The following is a 23,104-nucleotide window of genomic DNA, read 5'->3' on the forward strand; positions in this document are numbered from 1 at the left end:
AAAAACGTTTGTATATTGTTTCAGAATGTTCATGCAAAACTACAGAATATGCTACCTGCACGTAGAGTCAATAATTCTGAAGTATTACAAAAAAGGCAGCTCGTCAACAGCATCTACTAATCAGCCCTTAGACTATTTCAATCACATAACCAAGGCTCCAAAGTGCAAAGAATGTTTCTACTGATAAAATATTTATTAAATTAGTTAGTTCGTTAATTTAGTGTTTTATGGCACAAAGCAGTTAGGTCATGGTGGGATGGGCTGACCAGTGGAAACAGCAATGTTATCCAAGGACAGACCCAATTCATCAAACTGCACTTGGATGTGAAGGCCAAAAGGAGCAATGGCAGATCGTCTGTTATGAAAAAGTATGGCTCACCAAGGAAAGAAAACACAACCCCAGGTGGAATGCTCTGATAAGGAAAGAAGTTTTGAAGTATATAGTGAAAAGACAGTTGCAAACGGCAGAGGTGCAAAAAATGTTCACAAGACTATGTATAAGCTTTGAAGTGGGGAGGTGTGGAAAGATCCAGTGCAGAGCCAAAGTCCTTGATGATGAATGGAGTCCAGCATCTTTAACGCCAAGGTCCTGGCGTTAAGTATGTGTTCTGTAGATCTGAATCCTGCAACCGTGTGTCATCTACATATCTGTACCAGTATAGTGGTGGATGTAATGCTGTGTTGATTGCTTGTGTTTCAACTTGTGTCATAAAAATATTGGCTAGAACTGGTGATACTGGGTTGCCCATAAACACACACTTAATTTTTTCAATCACATTAACTCTATACATCCCAACATTAACTCCACATGTGAACAGGAAGAAAGCAATCAAATATCATTTCTTAACCTCAAAATTACAAGAACCGACACACAATTCAAAACAGAAATCCTCCGAAAAATCACCCATACTTGACTATACATTCCTTGGGACTCAGCACATGAAACAAAACAAAAACTCAACATACTAAGAAACCAAATAAACACAGCCATAAAACTATGCTCACTAGATAAAATTAACGATGAATTAGACAAAATAAAACAATACTTCATCAACATCAATAAGTTTCCTCCACAAACCGTAGAAAACATTATACACACACACCTAGACAGAAAGCAAAATCAACCAACAAAAGTAAATATATCTCACGAATCAAAAAATCACGAAACCATATACTACTGTATACCATATATTCCTGACATCAGCAGACAAATAACCAACATTTGCCAAAAACTAGTAACAAAATATGACATTCCAGTTAATACCAAATTTATTCAAAAACCAGGCACAAAACTGAGGTCTATACTATGTAAAAACTACACTGACAAACACCACACCAACATTATTTATAAAATACAATGTGAATTTGAATACCTGTCGCACCAAACATGCTCGCCCTTTCAGCCGTGGAGGCATTATAATGTGTCGGCCACTCCCACTATTCATTGGTAAAAGAGTAGCCCAGAATTGGTGGTGGGTGGTGATGACTAGCTGCTTCCCCTCTAGTCTTACACTGCTAAATTAAGGATGACTAGTGCAATAGCCCTTGTGTAGATTTGCTCAAAATTCAAAAACAAACAAACTATTTCTCAAGGTAAAGATGCACGTGAATTTGTAGATAATGGTTCAACTATTAATAACTGTTATGAATTTACAATTCCTGATGAAGATGCATATATTTAACATTTTTAATGTGTTTATTTTATAATTTATTGCTGTACAACTTATACCAACTTTTGTTCCTGACATGTCAAAATTTTTAAACACAATTTATTGTTTAAGAATGTCAATATATTTTTCAATATATAATGCATCACGTTTCCTTTACAAATTATAGAGTTCTTTATTTTTGTCACCCAGTTTATTGATGTAATCTTAATGTTCTGAAATTCAATATCTGATTTATTTCATTATACTTAATATCTAAAGTTTTAAATTCAAAACTATCAATACCTGATTCATGTCAACTTCAAGCCTGTGCTTTTTGGCATAAATAATTACTATAGATAAGGAAGACACCGTTGACACCAAAGACAGAATTATACTTGAGGTCAATACCTGAGGAAGAAGTTCAAATGGAGGAGATTCTGGAGCTTGGAGACTATAAAAACAAATGTCTTAGTGATTTAACATCTCCAGGAAAACTACAAAATTAATAACACAGCATTTACAAAGAACATAAAACTAGTAACTGCTGAAAGTAAAGTTCAAATGATCTGCTCATGTAAAAACTGATTTAAACCACCTTAAAATAGCATAACTCACATAAAAACACAGGTTTCATTTTGTTGCGTCATGAACAGTTAAAACTACTAGAAATCTTTCATTATGATTCCTCTGTATCAAACATGTTGCAGTATGAATTATACAAGCACACAAATTAATTCCAGTGTTTTTATCAATGTTAACACCTAAAGAGTGGGTGCATTACACTGATCTTGTGAAGAAGATGTCAGAGTTTTCATGCTGTATCTTTCAATGTATTTTGTAAATTTTCAGTAAATATTACAAGTACAGACTTTTAAAAAAAATCATATTTTTTAATTAAGTATTTGTACTAAACTTTGTCTATGAAGATACGTCAGTGTTAACTAACTCAAGTGCAAAGTTACTTTTATGTTAAGATTAAAATTACTATTATTTTTCTGAAAACTGTAAAATATCATTTATGTAATCTCCAAAACTTTCTAAATAAATAAATACAAGTTGTTATTTCAGTAAAACTGTATTTTATTCGTATTTTCTCAACCCTAACTCTATACTCATGTAATAAATTTGATTGGCCTTGTGAATACCATAAAAGAAAAAAAAAAAAAAATCCAAGTTACACTTTTTCCTCTTTAGGACAACAGTGAATTGAAACATGGAACTACAATTGTTGTTAATACTAAGTAGTTTAAAGCTCCTAACAGGATACATCTCTTAATATTTAATTTCATTGTCCTTTAAACTGTGTTTAACTAATAATCCCACCACACAAATAGTGAAATCACTCTGTGAACATGCAACATGTCTACTTTACTCAAAATTGAATGGCTTTTGTTGAATAACTTTATTTTTATAAGAATTATGTTTAGACGAAATTTTATACTTAACTGTAGGTTGTAAAGATCAATCATTGTCAAATTTGAAACAAATCCATAAAATTTAAGTATGTTTTACTATCAAATAGAATATTCATAGTTTAAATACAAAGAAAAAACATGGAAAGAAATTTATTCAAAATTGGAGAGTTTGTATCTTGGGTATTTCTTAATGGATTGCCTTGAAATTTCATATGTGAAGTAAGGGGTTCTGTAGAGCATATCCATTGAAAATGTGCAACAGTTTGGATTCCCACAGTCTGAGAAAGTGGAATAAACTATCACTCCATTTAATCACACACACTATATTATGCAGGTTGTTCTGGCTCCATGACATGCTACCATATGTTTTAATATAAAAACAGGTCAGTACAATTCTGGCATTTTTATTACTTATAATAGATAGACTTCAACAGATTTATGTAACAAAGGTTAATCCTTTTATCAAAATTATAACTAGTGTAATTCTGGTATCATAATTTAGCTATAGAACATAAACAATATTAAAATTAGTACAATTCTGGCATTCTTACTTATAGCAAACAGGCTCAAATATATAGAAGCTAGATACTTACCCAGTGGGAATATCACCAACAACATCAACATCATATAAATGATGTAGCTTAAGATAATGAGATGTAATTGTCCCAGTGATGACCTAGAGATATAAAAGCTTTATGGTATCAAATTGGACAAAATGTTTCACCATAACTGAAACTTCTACCTTTATTATACATGTCTGCAAACAAATCACCATTACATTATTGTTTTACAATGGATGTTTCTCCTGGAAACAAACTAAAATGAATACCAAGTCTCCTTCAGAATAACCCAGCAAAAACTTTGTTCATTAAATATCTGTACTCCTGAAAAAGCAATGTGAGCTGTAAAGCTACATATTAAATATTTCCAGCAATATCAAATTTCTAGTTACAGTTGGACTGACATATTATACTTTACCATGTACTTTTTATATGTTAAAATGTTTTAGAATATAAGAAAAACATGATCAGGTAAAGTTCCCAATAACTCCCATGATACACTATATCTGATGTGATAAAGGAAAAAGCTAGGTTTCATAATAAGTAACCAGTTTTTAATTTTTTTTACTACTTTATTCCACAAAAAATTATTTTCCAAGAAACCTTTTATTATTTAATAGTTCTTTAACATTTGCATAGCTTCAATCAACTCACTTGTTCTAGACAAGTTCTCCTGATGCAAGAGAAGGAAGCTGAAACTAGTCAGTCAGGATTTGGATAAAATATAATAAATTATTTCTATGATGATTCCTTGTCTACCTTTAGCTGAGAATATATCTGTACTGTGGCAATATCTCTGTCTTTGATCAGATATTCAGTTTTAACAGTATTTTCCAATAAATTTCAAATAACACTGGAAAAAATGTCACATTTTACACTTAGTTTGAATATCTTATGATTATATAAATTAAGAAAACAAGTGTTTTATAATGTGAACAACTGAAACCAAAGCACAGTCCTCATTAACACATAAAACACATCAACCACTTGAATAGTACAGATGACAAAGAATAACATGCAATTTTTCTAAAACCTAAGTAATAACTCACCAGAAGCAACTCTGCAGGCAAAGGAATTTTAAATTTATCTTTAAAAGGAATGTTGATAAAATCCTTGATGGCAACCAGAAGTAAAATAGATATTAGTGAGATGAGAACAACAATGTAATTAGCTGAGGTAATATTGGCAAACAGGGCAAGCCAGGACTGTTGAAAAGACAAAAACACAAAATAATATTAAATTTTGGCTTACGTATTACTAAAAAAATCCCAGAAATCAAAATTTAATGCATTACTAAACAAACTTTCTAAAAGCATTAACCAAACAATTACTAATGAGTATACAGTTTATAGATTAATTACCAATTTACATCCATCCATTTATTTACAAGTATGTGTTAAACTGTGTTGATTGTCTTACAACTCCATTGTTATCAACCAGTTTTTGTCTATCCACTTATTTACAAGAATATGTTGAGCTGTGTTCATTATGTTTGTGAATTACAAATTACTGTCCATTTATAACTGTGACTAATTTACACTGGAAAATAAGTTTTCATCCATCTTATTGTATAATCTGATGATGTTACCTTGAAATTTTTAACTGAAAAAAGCAAAGTATTATAAAACAGGGCTACATAAACTTAAGTTTATTTCAGAAAAAAAAAGTATAATTAAATTTGAGAATATTAAGTAACTGCATAAAACTGTTATAAACCAGAAATGAAAATAAGCTTTGTTAACATATTATGTATACATCAGTTCAAGTGATATGGTAAACATACTGCATCAACCAATAAGCTGTTAAGACAGGATTATCACTTGTTAGGGTTAACTTAGTTTTGGTATAGGTTCAGGCATCAGTCTGAGACATTGCCAAAACTCACCCTAGTGGTAACCACCTGAAGCCTAGTTGAGTGCTACATTAGGAAAGATGAATTTCTGGATATGGGTTAACAACCACCACAAGATAGATTTGTGAGCTGTACCAGAAAGTACCACACAAATTGGGTTGATTGACAAATTACTAAGCAAAGAGGAAACTTCACACTCTATTACTAAAGAATAAAAACAACGTGGAAATGCTTATTTATCAGTTGTAAACAGAACTGCTTGGCATATGGCCCTTCACTACAAAGGCTTCTCAGTGCCAAGGGAAAATCTTCATACTCCTGAATGACAATCACATTCTAATAGGCTTCTGGCCCACCACCAATCATGTGCCTTGTTAGAGTAATGAGAGAGAGCTGCAAACTGGAGTTATGAACAGGAAGTAGCTAATACACTGCTTACAAGTAATGCTGCATTTCCCATACATATCCAAAGAGTAACTGAGAATGTGGACTTAGCCTTTATTATCAAATTAATATTTTATCTATGACTTACAAGTCAGCATTTTCCTACACTGAAAATGCATTTGTGATAGATACTTACCTCCTCTTACAAAATAGCTTTTTTCAGCTAGCACTGGAACAAATTTTTAATGCACACCACTAGCCTTCCACATCCTGCCTTTACATTTTCATATGCAAATGACCATGCAAGAGCTATCCACCGATAGGACCACAATACTGCTACTATTGTAACCAGGACCCTCTTCACACCTGCATTCATTAATCACTGAGATTAGTCAGAAAATCTAAAACATATATCATTGGAAGTGGGTAGGATGGGTGGAAAATATGAGAGAAGGTAAGTATTTTTTGGAAACATACTAACTTCTAATGATATCTTACCTCTTCTCAAAATAGCTTTTATCCAACAATGAACTGGCAGAGGACCAAGAAAACAATATGATCCCCCTCCTTTAGAAAGAAACCAAAGTAAGACCAGGAGATGTGGAATCAAAAGAGAGAACATCACACCTCAGCTAGAGACCCCACTACACTTGATTCAGATATATCTTCACTATTTTTAAGACAGCCTTGTGAACACAAAAAGCAGAAACATGAAAAAAACCTAGAAAATGCATGACCAATAAATGAGACTCCCTGAATGTCAAGTGTCTAGAACATGACTGATCATAGTGGTAGTTTGACCTCAACCAACACCAGGGAGTATCTGGAATGGTACATCAGATCCATGTTGGGTAGAGGAACACCTATCTTCTTCACTTCACACCAGAAATTGGTAGTCACCATTTGCATGCATTTCCAACCCAACACCAGATGTACTAAAAACCCGCATCTAGCAGATGGAAGGAAGGTGAAAAACTGCAGCAGAATGACATCCCTGGTCTAAAACCTGACAGCAGAGAAGATAGTACTTCCATTCCATGGTAAGAGAAGGATATCCAACAATACACAAGCAAGAAAATATTTGTTGCATCCAGCTATAACCAGCACAAGATATGCTGGGAAATGACATCCAGCAGATGGTGGGAAGAGGGATCACAAATATGTAACGCATTTCAAGTCCAAAACTTCATGGCAGTGGACATAAGGAGGAGGGAAACCAGCCAGCACAGATGTGAGGACTTACTCAGCTGGACCATCTTCACCCAATACCAGACTCACAGGAAAGTACATCTGTATGATGATAGGAAAGAGGAATGTCTCAGCCTGAGGGACAAAATTCAGTTACACACACACACACACACACACTCAGATGGGCAAAGAGTGGAAACCCTGGGGTTCAAGAAATAGCTTTTGTGTCAGTGAATGGTATGTATGTTTTGGAAGGACATTTTACATAGAATTATGAGGCAATCACTGGCTATTTAATACATTTCTAAACTATTTATGTACAAAACTACTTGTGGGTCTGTCAACAACTTTATATGTTAGGATTATAGGGTCTCTAATAATATATCAATAACACAAAATATGAAGTAAAATACCTTCAATGATACAATTACTATCACTACTTATTACTAGGGCCTCCCATGTACTTAAAATTGAACATGAATGATTTCAACCAATTTATTATCTTAAGTATTGTTACTGATATTACAAAAACTCTGTAATTTGAGAATTAAGATACAGACATAAAATGAACTGATACACAACAAAAACACTTGAATGATACAAAAATTAAAAAACATAAAACAGATCATACCAGAATAATATTGAAAGGTCCTGAATATGAGCTGAATTTAATACCAGTAAATGGTTTCATCTGACTAGTCAACACATGAACAGCTGATCCAGTTACAAAGCCACTGACCATTTCATCAGACATAAAAACAGTAAGAAAGCCTAATCTGAATATTCCTAAGATAGCCTGAAACAAATTAATAAACAATAGCATCTAATAAGAGATAGTTAATCACAGAGAAAAGTTTATATTGTTATGATATAAAGCACACTTTAAATACATTTGGATAACATACACTGCAATATGCAAACTCATTTTACATATTACACAATAAGTATTCTCCAAAGATACTGTTATGAGGATATGTATACTTTCCTTCACATATTACCCCCACATAGCACTGAGAGTAATTTTTAAATATTGCACCCAGGACACATATACATGTACAGTAAACTCTCATTGTTTAGAAGTCGCTAGAACCGAATATATCACTTGTATCGAAGTTGTTGTCTGGTCCGGCCAACTGTCCATATAAATACATAGTAACAAAAGCCCCTTGAACCGAACTGCATGTATCGAAGTGTCGACTTGTAACGATATATAATTATAGTCCCTAGGGTGTGAAAAGCATCAATATTACATCCTTTGTATCGAACCAGGTACGAAGATATTTATTTTTCTCTTCTTCCCTAAATTAATTGTCACCGCTGCCGGCTGCCGACCACCCGCTATGCTGCTAGCAAGTGCAATTAGTCAGTCTCCGCGCAACAATGTGTGGTGCCACCATCAAAATCTTACACTTGAGAAATAGAGGACTGCAGATGGGGTAGTAGATTAGCCTAGCAATGTTTTTACAACAATTATGGTCAATAACACTTTAAACCCCTGCCCGCCCCAACTCACCCGCCCTCCCAGCAAAAATTAGCTTAGATATAAAATTTTTAGATTATGGCTTGAGTAGATTATGCCTGGGCAGCCTACATGCTGTGGCCTATAAAAGGCTAATCACAGTCAAATTAAACAGATAATTAATCATTGATCATGGCGAAGCTCAAGCTTGTATCGATAGAAACTAAAATTGCAGCAATAGAAGAAGTTGAAAAAAAAGTTAAAACAAAAACAGAAATAGCAAAAGCATTTGATGTGCCTCTGAACACTTTGTCAACATGGTTGGAAAATAAAGAGGCCATATTGTCTTCTCGAGACAACTTTTGTCCCAATAGAAAACGCATGCGAACTGCAAAACATTCTGACCTAGAAGCGGCATTGCTTCTGTGGTTCAAAAATGCTAGATCAGAGAATGTTCCTATCTCTGGGCCTGTTATGCAAGCAAAGGCAAAAAAACTTGCTGATCAAATGGGAATCACTGACTTTTGCATGAGTGATGGGTGGTTAACCCGATTCAAAAAAAGACACGACATTCAAGTTCGTACGATCTGTGGTGAGTCTGGGAGTGTAGAAGCAGAGCAAACAAACTAGTGGACATCAACAACACTGCCACGCCTGCTAGAAAACTACAGCCCACGGGATGTCTTCAACGCAGATGAGTCTGGCTTATTCTTTAAACTTCTGCCAGACAAGTCTCTTGTTATCAAGGGAGACTCCTGTCACGTCGGGAAGCGAGCAAAGGAGCGGCTGTCTGTTTTGGTATGCACCAATATGGACGGCACCAAGAAGCTTCCTTTACTTGTCATAGGTGAGTGTCAAAAGCAGGTAAAAATATTTTCCTGTGTTTTCTATAGAAGTTGTTATTTTATGATTTTCTTCAGATTATTGACATGTAAATGTTTCATTTTTAATTTCAAGACATTAACCATGTACATTTTCTTTCTTTCTTTTTTAGGAAAGGCAGCAAAACCGCGTTGCTTCAAAGACGTCAAAACCCTGCCAACACCATACAAAGCCAACAAGCGAGCTTGGATGACATCAGATCTATTCACCGAGTGGCTGAGAGAACTTGACCGAAAGTTTGTGCTGCAGAAAAGAAAGGTCCTTATGATATATGACAACTGCCCCACCCACTCCAACCCCACTGGACTTAAGGCCATCAAGCTGGTGTTCCTGCTTCCCAATACCACAAGCAAGACACAGCCCATGGACAAAGGCATCATCGCCAATCTAAAACATCATTACTGCACCCTACTGCTACAGCGTCTTATTGATTCAATAGACAATAAAAGTGTTTTCACTGTGACTGTGCTTGAAGCCATGCGACTCCTACGCTCTGCCTGGTCATTAGTAAAGCAATCAACCATAGCCAATTGCTTCAGAACTTGTGGCTTCTCCTCTCCAGAGCCAGCAAAAAACAGTGAGGACCCCGAGGATGACATACCATTGGCCCAGCTCTTGACACGGCTGAATGACACTGGGTTTACGGTGGATGGCACAGCAGAGGACTACAAGACTGCTGATAATGATCTGATCACTAGCGTGCCCCTGACAGACAGTGATATTGTGGCCATAGTGCAAAATAAAAAAACACCAGAAAATGACAGTGAAAGTGAAGATGACGACAATGAGGAACCCCCCATCCCAACACATTCTGCAGCTCGTGAGATGTGCCTGCAACTTCAGAGATATCTTGAACACCAGGCTAACACAGGACAGTTTATCTCTCAATTAAACATGATGGAGCGTTTTGTGACCAAGTGTCAGAGGGACAGCAGTTCGCAAAAAAGCATTGTGCAATATTTCAAGTGACTCCAGTTAGACGTTCTTGCTGGTGTTTGTATCCTGTACATTATAATTACATATGTCTATATTATGAATGTTATTTTTTTTTTACATGTTTTTTTTACAAGTTCTGTTAATTGTCCTTTTGAATTTCATTAAATGTGTTTTAAGTGTTTACACACGTGTGACTTCTGAGTCTTTAATCCAATTACCGGTACTGCAACAGCTGTCAGTTATAGAGCCTACCATTACCAGACTTGGCTAGTGAATGAAAAAAAAATCCTTTTTAATGAACTTCTTTTGTAACGAACAATTCTCTTTGGTCCCTACGACTTCGTTACAACGAGAGTTTACTGTATGTTACTTCATGAATTACCCATAAATAGTATTGAGAGTAATGTACAAATACTTTCAAAGTATTTCAAAGTAATCGTGATGTTAGAAAAAGAAGCACATTCAAGAAGTCTTGGTATAAATTAATAAAGACCCTATAACTCGAGCATTTTTTAAAGATGGACCTATCTTCTTCAGGGCCAAACTGGAAATGGTCCATCACAGTTTGCCCCTGAAGAAGATCAGTCCATCTTTTGAAAGTGCTCGGGTAAAAAGGGTAATGTATAAAACTTTAATTCAAAATATACAAATCTTACTTCATGTATTACTCATGAACAACATTGACAATAAAGTATAAATAGTCACCAACATATACATAACTTATTTCATGTAATACCCACGAATAATACTAAAAGTAATGCATTGACCTAAATTCTATATAACAAACACAACTTCTTCCTGTGTTTCATAAACGTAACTTTATCCTTCACAGATTAGCATATCTTCTATATTAGACAAGGATAACTTTTCGGTAATATATCTGAAATATGAACATTGCACCTGGTTACACTACTGAAATTAACCCAAAAGCCTCTTCTTATGATAGAAATTTATGTAGTTTTCTTATAGCAAAGCCACATCAGGCTATCTGCTGTGTCCACCAAGATTAATCAAATCCCTGGTTTTAGCACCTAGCACTGTAAATCTGAACACTCCCCAACCTTTCCAAAGGACATAAAATTATGATCACAACTTTAATACACCAAAAAGGTTTACCTCACATGTATCATAGTGTAAGGAAAACATTACATTTTTTATCATTGAATAATTAACAAAAATAATTATGTGAATGTATGGACAACTATCCAGGAAAACAATTGATACTTGTTACTACAATTTCATCTTGCTGTTCACTTTGGCTGCACTCAGAAAAATGTACTATTTTATTTAAGAACTAATTTTAGCTACAATGTTATCTTTAATTAAAGAAGAGAATTTTACATTTTTGGAGTCAAGGATAATTTCAGACATTTACTAATCACTGAAATACTAAAACATTTTTCTTGTTGAACTGCTTTCATGCCATCAACAACCATTTCACTTCAAAATCTGAAAATCCTTAATATACTAGAAGCATATGTACATATATCCAGGACTCTCTACTCTTTCACCTTCCTTATGGCCTATTAAGCATGCATCAGAAATGTACATAATCTCCAAATACTTTTTTTTTGTAGTTATGATGATAACAGATTAAATTAGATTAGGGAAATTGAGTGGAAATGTATTTCAGAGGTAACTACCCCATTTGAAATTAATTTCAATTCAAAAATATAAAAATTTAAATCAGAAAGACTTACCTCCATAATTCTATTTTATCCATTATTATTTCTATCTAACTTTATGCAAGGTTGTTCAATGTAACTAATTTCATAACTACCATAAACAATATGAAATAATTGTAGGTTGCACTTTCTCTTTCAAGAATGAATTTAAACTGTAACTTGAAATTACATTTGTTTTTCCTAATATCTTTAAATTTGAAACAGTATACAGTTGTTTTTACTTAAATTTTATTGTTTTATTGTCTTTTGAACCACGTACAACTAATATTTCCACCACCCAAGTTGCTGATCCCTTGACAAACATGTAGCTCACAAGCCCTATCAACTTGCATAATACACAGCTACGAGTTTGCTCATGAGCTTACTTCATGAAAACTTTTTATTATTATTGTTCTTTATTTTAACTAGTTTAACTTATAAAGTTAATAATTTTTACATTTCAGTCACTTTTATAATAATAATAGAACATGAACAATCACCATCACTCCACAACTGTGTAGACAAGGTAAATTCCTCTTAACTACCAAACTGTCGGGAGGATGTTGAACAAGTTATACTCAACCAAGGATTTATGATGGAACCATTCTGCAATTAGAATTAGGAGGAGACAATGGACCCTCTTCCATGAACAATGTACTGAACCAATATTGATCAAAAAGGGCTACACTTAACTCAATCAGATAGCTAAGCATCCAATCTGAACCTGTATTATGAGTAGGCTAGTGCACAGTGCCTCATCTGCCAACATTTGGGAAACTACATCCAGGGGCCCATGTAGGAGGGCTTCCAACTTTGCCATCTTCTCTAAGAGTTGAGAAAACTCACTCTAACACTCTGGAGGAAAAGTCTATCCACCACACCAGCAACTGGACACCAAGTGTGGTAAGGGCTCCCTAGCTCCAGTAGTGCTCTGAAAACAGCACAATAGGTGAACCATGTTCCCTAGATTTTTAAAAGCAAACCAACCTTGATTTATTCAATCCAAGGTTGGCAGGGATGAGCAGGATCCCATTATGCTTTACTCATAATAGTTCATGAGTGGTGATTCAGTATAGTACAGTAATAACACCTAGTCAACCTCTAGGTGGTCTAATGAAATACAATTTCTATAGAGCCTATTGCAATCTAGATAAAGTATACTGAACTAGTGGTTGATAATGCAGAACAGATGGGACAAAAAAGCACACCTGCTTGCGCAACACTTGCCACAAAGTTGGATCTCATGAAAATGAGGTAATGAACACTGAAAGGTAAAGAAGAGACAAACATAGTAATAAAAATACTCACATCTCTATATAATTTAGCAGAAAAGGTTAAGTAAGCTACAGGGGGTAGTAAAAATCCTCAGATGAAGATACTGGCAGGTGATGCAAATAATGTAAGATTGAAGTATTGTTGGAGGTCAAAATACCAGGCCACTAGGAACATAAATGTAACATATTTGATGACTCACAGAAATTTCATCACCTTTAGAAATAGCCCAAAATAAGTAATACAAATCAATTTTGTCCCCACTTTATCAGTGTAACTGGGGATCAATCCTGAGAAACTAGATGATCTCATTGCATATAAAGTGATTGTCTAAGTCCTTATAGGCATTAAAATGGGCAACAAAATCTTCAACATTCTCGCCAGGCATAACAGCAATTGAAATCTCATCAGTCATAAAAATGAGAAACAGTGATAACATGAATCTGTGAAAAGGATTTATTACTTTCACTGGCTGACAGTGTCTTTTATGTAAAAAAGACTGGTCTGAGGACACAAGTAGAATATCATAAAGCATCACACAGACAATCAGCACAAAACACACCAAATGGTGACGTTTGTAGCTTAACAAAAATGAAGATAAACTTTCAGATGAAGGTGAAACATAGCAAAAAGAATAAGGTCATAAACAGGTGATGAGAAAGAGCTTGTAATGCATTCTTAATATACCAGTTCAGTAACTGGAACTGGTCATTTGGAAGGAAGGACCCAAAGGAGCTTGAGGAATCCAGAGATTATTGGGAATGTAAAGAATTTTTGTTTCAAGTACCAAATAGTAGTCAGTAAGGACACTTTATATAGGAAAATTGTAGAAGAATAAAAACCCTTGCTAAAGAACCAGTTCAAAAAGATGAGTTATAGTTAGCACTTCTAATGGTAGTGGGCTCAATGTCATGTCAACACACTAATGCCAATATGTGTGCCACTCTGTTGATAAATGTTCATCATATGATTAAGCAACAACTAACACAGATACATCACAAACTTGGAAGTTAAACCCTAATGTTATGTGAATGATTGTATAACCTCCATCCCTGAAGCTTGAGCTTCTAGATAGCTAGGTGTACCATGTCAGATCACAAGTACCTCCAGAGAGATGACCAAATAAAGAGTGGAAGAGGTGAGAACACCTGAAAATACCACAGAAACAGAAACCATAATGTAGCTGAAAATCTGGTGCTAGAAACAGGATTCAACTACAGCTTGAAACAAATCATAACTAGTACCTTGGATAACATATTAATTCTGTCCCAATAGCTGGCTGTTATAAAGAGAGACCAACTCACTACTCATCAGTGTCTCAAACTGAGAGCCTTTCCATCAGAACCTTCAATGCAGCATCTATTCTGTTGGGAAACTCTGCTTAGATTAAGGCAATTGACCTTCCATCACAGTCACCATCCCTAGAGCATGATAAGCTAGTAAAATGATACGATAGTAGTCCCAAGAAGGGAGATCCAAGATTTATAATCGAGGAGTCCTAGACTAAGTCCCTCCTTTGATAGGAAATGCAAGACACCATCACAGAATTGTTGGAATGAAGCCTAATAATTTTCCCCCTTAATTAGCCAAGACTATGAAGCATTGCCTTTTGAAGACTAAGAAGGACTAAAACATTGTGCAGGGAAACCTAGCTGTCTGTGTGTAGGCCCTAAAAATTCCTGACTATTGGAACATGCATCCCATACCTGAAGCAAGATATTCATGAAAAGATGGGGTCACTATACTAGATGGCAGCAGAGGAACTCATATCTTAGTAGTGCCCCAATTTAACAACCCCTCAAGATCAAAGAATGATCCTGGATAAGAAAGCTGGGGAATTCAGTGAATCTACATTTATGATTCTTAGGAACATTCTAGTGCAATTATCCTAAAGGCATGAGGTATTTGAGTGATACCCAAATTCCCTAGAGAGAAAAGAACCATTGTGCAAATGGAAAAAGAGAGGCAAACAAGACTTGGAATTCCTATTCCACAATATTGAACTAAATGGGAGTCAGCTGCACCCAGCCAACCAACATATTAAGTTGGAGTAAAAATAGATGTCTCAACTATGAGAAGGAAACCTGCTTTAGTTGTTTCTGAAAATTGGTAAAATGGTGTCAACAGTAATCAGTCATCTACCAAATAATGAATACACATGGTTATGGCATGGAGATGGAGAGAAAAGAACTTTTATGATTTAGCAAGACCCATGTCGTGCTGATGCTAGTCTAAAAGTAAAATCCCTTAAAAAAAAAAAAAAACTAACAGTGGTGGAACACCACCACTATGGCAATGTTCAGATAGAAGCCAACTACAATGAACTTCAACATCCAAAATCCTAGTAAATAAATGACAACTTAGATTGAGGAATGAGTCACTTGTGAACCATGAGGAAGCTAAGCATGATATAGACAAGAAAAATCAAGGACTGGACACCAATCTCCTGTCTTCTTAGAACCAGCAAAACTCTTACCACCTCCAGACCAATCAATCTCTGATAGCCATAGAACTAAGTTTCTTAATTAGAAAATCTGAGTGAGATGGAAAGCCTGCAGATTTGGTGGATAATGGAAGTGAACATGTGAAATAACTGACTTATCCTAACTCAAGGACCTGTAGTGCCTATGGATCCATGGTTAACACACTACAGGTCCTTTGGAGTCTGTAGGGATAGAGTAGTGTCCCATGCCACTGAAGGAATTCTGACCAAAAAGTGGAACCCTTGAAAATGGATAAAATCTATTTTGAGTAGCAATGTACTGTGGGATTGATGTTGAAGATCAGAACCTTCAAGTAGGGGCAAAACTATGACTCTTTGTAGAGGCCAATGACAACAAGGATGAATGTAGAAGCCAACACTGAATCAATCTGGATGCTAACATTTCCAGCTCATTATCAGTGAAGTTGGTGATCCTGAGAGTCTTTCAACAAAGTTTAGTATGAGGAAAACACCATATTGAATTTTAGAGTTGTAAATCCATAGACTTATCACTCTCCCACCAGGGAACATTGATCTATTGAGGTTAACTACAAAATCCGTCTTAGTACTCCTAATTTCGAGTAATAGATGTATTATTTGAGTCGGAATATGCTCCACCTGGTGGTATAGTGGGTGGCTAAATCAAGTTGTTCCAACAATCATGGCAGATAAGACAGCTGTTCCATCATGCAAGTGAGTAGTAAACCTCCCTGCATGAACTACAATGTCAACAAGTAAGGTGCAGGCTTAAAAGCAACTGGGGAAAGATTCAAAACAATCTCAATGAATCAACTGAAGAAAACACAACAGAGGCAGCTTATGCCTTTTTAAAATTATATTGTTCAAGAACCAGTCCTGAGTCGTCGGTTATTTTACAGCAAAGCCCTATGGGGCTGTCTATTGTGTCCACTATGGAGAAATAAACATAAGATTTCAGTGCAGTAAGTCCATAAACTTAGCACTATCCCACAAAAATGACTGAGAAGCCAACAGAGTAACAAAAAGCACAGGAAAAAGCACATCAAAGTTTTTTATAGAGTGTTCAGGATCACCCTGAATTGCATCACACCCCCTCAAACCAAATACAAGTCTCCATCTCACTAAGAATAAAATCACTGACAGTCTCATGCTATAGATATCAAAGAATGGAAAATTTAGAAATATATGACCAAAAATGCACTTTCAAGGTGTTCAAGAGCATCAAATAAGTAAATAGGTCAAATGTACAAACAAAGTTGTAATACAGACAGAGTAAGATCCAAGGAATGTAATTTGTTAGATGGTATAGAAACTTTTAAGCTTTCATGAAAAAATTCATTATGGATAAGAAAACAAAGAATAATACTCATTGGACAAAAATTCTTTGAAATAAGAATCAGAATCAGATGGAGTAGAAAACACAGAAGTTGCCACTTCTCACAGCAGAAATTTAGGTTGGCAGGTACAAACTAGATAATGAATATCAGACCTTCAGAGAACAAGATTTGTGAAGTATCACCAGCATATTAATCTAAAGTCCTTCATCTGCTTGATACAAGCAATGAAACAAAATGTTTTGAAGCATGTATAACAGAGTGAACATGTTTCCAAAGTATCAAAAGAGAAAGATAAGAAACATAAGGGCACTTCATCCAAGTTCCATTTAGGAGAGCATCTAGGAACTTGAGGTTATTGAAGACCTTCTTAAATAATGGCAGCAAAAATGACTGCCGTTTTCCATGAGATACAACATTTGACCGTAAGGCTGCTACCGAAGTTGTTAAATTACAACCTGAAGAAACAATATGTTGAGGAGTTAAAGGCAGATAAGAAAATCCAATGTCTAATGCATAAGCTTCAGAAAGTAGTCAAGTGTTACTTATATTCTGTCAGAGAAGAGCATTAAAAAGTGTGGGCAAGGATATGAGCTACTGTAGAGGAGAATTTGGCTTCTCTGACAAAGAATTTAACAGGAAAAAGCTGTGAATTCACGGACATCAAATGTTGGTGTGAAAAATGGATGTTCAAAGTTGTCAATGATATTTCTATGTTAGTAGTCAGACAAGTTCTTTGTAAAAAAGTTAACATAACTGTGGAAATCATGGCTGAGATAGCAAAACTGGAGCAATGGGTAAAAACTAGTATTTTGCATAGATGAAGATGGACAAGAAGGTAGACATAAAACAAATCACCCGAGATTGACTCTGAACACCTATAACTAGTAAATTTAGATCTGGAGTACAGTAATAGAAGATAACCTGGTGATGTAGAGTGTCATTTACTGGAAGGCTCAGACATTTACACAATCACTGAAAAAAACCTAACAATGGAATATGATTTTCGAAAAGAGAGTTCAGCTTATAGTGGCAATGAAGGGGCTTCTGTACATTCATCTGATGCAAACAAAATAAGTGATGTTGAAGGTGAGAGTGGAGAATTCTGAGTAATCTACACATGCTTTGCACTGCATTGAGAACATTAAGAATTTCAATTCACATAGTTGTTAAAAGCATTAAAGCAACTCACCATAAAAAAGCTTTTAGTGTATCAGATACAAGTCTACCTGAAGAAAAGCAAATACAAGAAAAGCATACTATAATATTAAATTTACATTATAATTTTTTCATTTTTTTTAAAAACATGCTTGTTTGACTGCAAATAATAATTATTAAAACTGTAAAAATTATAATGTAAATTTAATATTATAGTATGCTTTTCTTTTCATACAACATTATAGAAATTAAAGTAAAAATACCCAATGCGATAATTTTTAAACAGATAATGTACTTCCAATTAAAACATTATTATAGATGGTTAAATCATAAGAGATGATTAACAGCTATTCTTCACATGTATTTATACCGCACCTGCAGCAAACCACTCGTGAATGTCACCAGCATAGCTACTTGAATTGCTGTATATGGATATAAAATATCTAATTCACCAGACACTACCACTGTTGTTGCATTTTGTTCTGTTGTCCAGCTTCCATTTATAGCAGACTGGGTATGTACTGGTGCTTGGTATTCTACTGAAAGACCATCTCTAACACTCTTAATTGCTATGCTTGTGAGAAGGCTAGTGATGGCAAATGTTCCTGTGAAAGACATAAAATGGGTGTCTGTGTCATTACATATCATTACAACAATGTTGCTACTGGCTATTGTACATCCAGTACAGCAATGTTAGTATATCAGAGCACTGTTTCAATTGATGGTAAAATAAAGATAGCATTATTATCACCTACAACAAATCAAACATAGTACTCTTGTCATCTCAGACATACCTTATGGTAATGCTATTTTAATAGCATTACCACTACTACTTTAGATCCAACAGAAGATTGTTGGCTTCTTAGAAATCCTCTTTATCTGTCACAGGCATTAAAATAACATTTATAATCCACACTTACTGCAGGTCCAATACAGGAATGTTTAAAGATTAAAAATATACTTTAAATGCAACAAAGATACAGCAACATAAACCAGAGGTTTACGAAAAATCACTTCAAATCCTATCAGTCATAAAAGTTTTCCAAATACTAATTTGTATCAAATATTTATTTAAGACAGTAAAAACTTGGGGGAATGTTTATGTTATAAACTGTAAATAACTTCATTTCAATTCTAAAACAAATTTAATTACTGTAAATATAAATGTTGATCATTTTAAAATATTTTGAACATTTTAAAGGTTTTAAGTAAAATCAAGGATTTTTATAATGGTTATAATTTATGTTGACAGTTCACTTATCACTTCTTTTTAACCAAACCCTAAAAGTATCCAAGTAACACAAATTTTCTAATTACTTACCAACAGAAACATGACGAGATGTGCCCATGAGAAAATACATAAGGGGTGGATAAAAAGATGTATAAAGTCCATAAATAGGTGGAACAGATGCTAAGAGAGCATAGGCCATACCTGTAAAACATACTCATAGTCAAACAATATTTGTTATACATATATCATGTAGAATTTCATTTTATTATGTAATATTCACTGGTTTCTAAACTTCCTGAGTTTGATGTTATGCTGGTAAACTATGTAAAATATATAACATTCAAACCTCTATTTAAAACCAAAGTGTTAAATAACAAGTAATTCACACTTCTCCAATCTAATATGTTACAGACCTAATGGATTTGGCACAAATATTTTCAAAGCCAATATTAAACTAAGTATTTGTGTTTATATTCAAGTTAATTAATATCCATTAGAAACCTTTATTTATATAACTGGTATTTAGTATTGCTACATTATCACATTGCTTTGTCCACTTATAATAAACTAATGTAATGTACCTGTTATTTTAAACTGTTATCCTTCATTTTAAATCTGTAAAACAAATCTGTCTTTTATTATAAATAAATACTGGTCCTGACTGTTAGTATTTTCTTAGTTATATGAGAGTAGTTCTCCATTTGATTTTTTTTAAACATTAGATATTGACAACTGATATCTTACCTTGAGGAACATGCATGATTGAAATAGTTATACCAGTGACTATATCTGCCAGCAGACATTCTTGAATGCTGTAATGTGGCAGCCATTTTGTAATAGCAAACAAATTCCTTAAGAAATAGCCCAAACATTTTGCAGAACACCCACACCTTGACTTTACAATATCACATATCTAAAGTATGTGAAAAAGAACATCAAACCAATTTTCTAATATTCTTCCATCATGAAGAAACTACCAAAATAACATTTTAGTTAGCATAATATGTAATTAAAAATGCATTGTCATCAGAATAAACTAATATTTCATCACTTTTATAAAACTATACATCCACAATCTAGTAAGTTGGTTATGATTTTCAAATGTTAATTTTGATGCAAGTTACAGCAATACCATGCTTATTGTATCTTATGGTACAAACCTGCAAACTCAATGATGCAAATTAATATTATATTTGAAAGTGTACTAGTATTTTTTCTACTGTTAAAAGTAGAACAATATTTTTTTTGCATTTAAGAAATTTAAATCTTAGTTCATGTCAAAGGAAAAAAAATTATAAACTTGCTAATTAACTGTATAAATTAAGAAATAATTTCTGACATTCTGAAAACAATCAATTTCATTTAATGTAAGCACAATTGAAACAAAAGTCATTAAAAATTTCAAAACAAAACTCAAATTTCATAATCTCATTTACAACTAAAGTAATATTTTAAGTTAATAAAAAATTTGCATTATAATACATACTTCAATGCTAACATTTCCCTTATCTGAAAATGTACTTCATCAAAAGACAATTTTTTTTAAATGAAAATGTATTTCGAATAGATACTTACCTTCTCTTGCAAAAACCTTTCTTAATTTTTACTCCCTTCTATTGGTACAAATTTTTGTTTGACACAAGCATTGTTAACTCCTACTTATAACTGCATATTAACATGCAAGTGATCAAATGCAACCCTCCACCAACAGTAGTATGTCATTATCCCTATCATAACTAGCATCTTTTCTAATCACACACATGCTCATCACTTCAAGATTGGTCATAATTACTCAATCAATTTACATCAGAAATGTGAAAAACTGTTGGAAAATCTGAGTAGAGGTAAGTATCTATCAAAATTGCATTTCTAGTTTAGGAAAATGGAAACTTCAAATACGAAATCTCACCTTTTCTCACAAAAAAATAAAATCCTATACTGAATTGGGCCAGTGAGAAGACAATCCCCTTTAAGAAGTGTCCAAAGGAAGACTATGAGTTGTGATAAGGAATTAAAATAACACCCCAGTGGGAGACTGCACCACTTCTGAGCCAGATATATTCTTTGTCTCACAGTAACATGCTACCAAAATGTAAAGAGCAGAAACTTAGAGTTGTTCCAAACAATAAATACAGAAAGAATGGGACCTGCTGGTGTAGAGTAGTTATGGCACATCAGACCATAAATGAAAGTTCAACCTCAACCATCATCTGGCAGCATTTGGAAGCATATATAAGCTCCAAAGTATGAAAATATTTATCTATCTTTTACCTCAAAAACAGATACCAGTAGGAAAGAGGAGCTCTCATAACAATAAACCATTTATTCATGAGAGCACCTCTAACACAACCAATACCAGATCCACCAGGAAGTGAAATCCAGCAGATGATAAAAAAGTGGATGTTCATCTCCAGTCCAAAACTCTGTGGCACTGGAAATTTTGTTATCCAATCTGCAACAGGAAGAGAAGTATCCAACCTTACACAAAAATGAATTCATGTGTCTCAGCCAATTACATCCAACACCAAATCCACCTGGAATCAATATTCAGTGGATGGTAGGATGAGGGATCACAATTTTGATGTTTTATCTCCAGTTCAACACCTGGCAACATGAGGAATGTATTGTCCAATCCATGACAGGAAAATGGTGTCAGCCAAACACATCTGAGGGCTTATGTGACTGTACCATGTCCAATCAACAACCAATCCCTAGAAACCAACATGTGGAGGAAAGTAAAAAAGAGGAATGTTTCAGCAACAGGGGCAAACTGTATTTTTCATTAAAATATATATATGACAGAGTGCTACATCCAACACTTAACAGTATTTGGAATTCTACATTGGGTACATGGTAGGAAGGGCATCACACCACTGACACATCAAGAATGCCACCATCCAGCTCTCAAACTGAGAAATATTATGCACACTCAGGAAGACACATCTCCACTGTACACCAACCCAGCAGCTAAGAACTGGTGAGTGGCAAGGTCTCCCTTACTCCACTAGATGAAAGAGAGAAATAATTCATTGAAGAGTTCTAAGGACTGCAGCATCAGAGACAATGTAATGGGTAACCACAACACCCAATATTGAAAAGCAGAAAGATCATGTTGACAAAGTGCAAGTCCATGGCAGGATGAGTGTCAAATGCCATGGATCATCAGAAATGGGAAGTAATCCTGGTCTGCTTTATTCATGTTAATCCATGAGTGTATGGCCTAAAACCAACATATTTATAAAGCAAACGACCACATGGTACTCTTATGAGTGGTCTAGTGAAACACCCCATCTCAACAGTGGACAGAAAATTACATTGTAATGTCTCTTTTTCTATGTCTTATATCAGTGCATAGAGGAGATATTAGACAGTCTATTGATCAAAACTTGACAATATCAAGTCTATAGTAGGAAGAGTCAACATCACAGTTATCTAATGTATTCACAGGTTATACAATGTGAATTTATGAGTAAGTATATTTGGTTAGGCAACACTCGCCACAAAGTGGGATCCAAATATACGATAAGATCCCTTCAAAAAACAAAAGAACAGAGTACTTACCCCCACACGTAAATTGTTACAGCACTGATGATTTCCTCTTTTACAACACATAAATCATATGATATATATCACTGAAGATGCAAAAGGGCATGTCCAAA

General features: G+C 34.4%; 1 protein-coding gene across 7 annotated transcripts in view; it reads right to left on the reverse strand.

Moving 5' to 3' along the window:
* The window catches only part of LOC143250573 (prestin-like), a 91,511-nt gene that overhangs the window by 30,338 nt on the left and 38,069 nt on the right, over positions 1 to 23,104 (reverse strand). For 6 of the 7 annotated variants that reach the window (XR_013028245.1, XR_013028246.1, XM_076501341.1 and 3 more), the window contains 7 exons: positions 20,190 to 20,358; positions 19,536 to 19,646; positions 18,590 to 18,819; positions 7,680 to 7,844; positions 4,674 to 4,829; positions 3,658 to 3,740; positions 1,953 to 2,100 (listed from right to left, as the gene is read on the reverse strand). Coding sequence is in view for 5 of the 7 variants with exons in the window: in XM_076501341.1 (XP_076357456.1) it covers positions 1,953 to 2,100; positions 3,658 to 3,740; positions 4,674 to 4,829; positions 7,680 to 7,844; positions 18,590 to 18,819; positions 19,536 to 19,646; positions 20,190 to 20,358 (1,062 nt within the window). In the remaining 2 variants the exon portion in view is untranslated. The remainder of the gene's footprint in view (positions 1 to 1,952; positions 2,101 to 3,657; positions 3,741 to 4,673; positions 4,830 to 7,679; positions 7,845 to 18,589; positions 18,820 to 19,535; positions 19,647 to 20,189; positions 20,359 to 23,104) is intronic. The other variant, XM_076501342.1, reaches the window with a different exon arrangement.

This window comes from Tachypleus tridentatus, chromosome 5, assembly GCF_004210375.1.
Source record: "Tachypleus tridentatus isolate NWPU-2018 chromosome 5, ASM421037v1, whole genome shotgun sequence".
Taxonomy (NCBI): domain Eukaryota; kingdom Metazoa; phylum Arthropoda; class Merostomata; order Xiphosura; family Limulidae; genus Tachypleus; species Tachypleus tridentatus.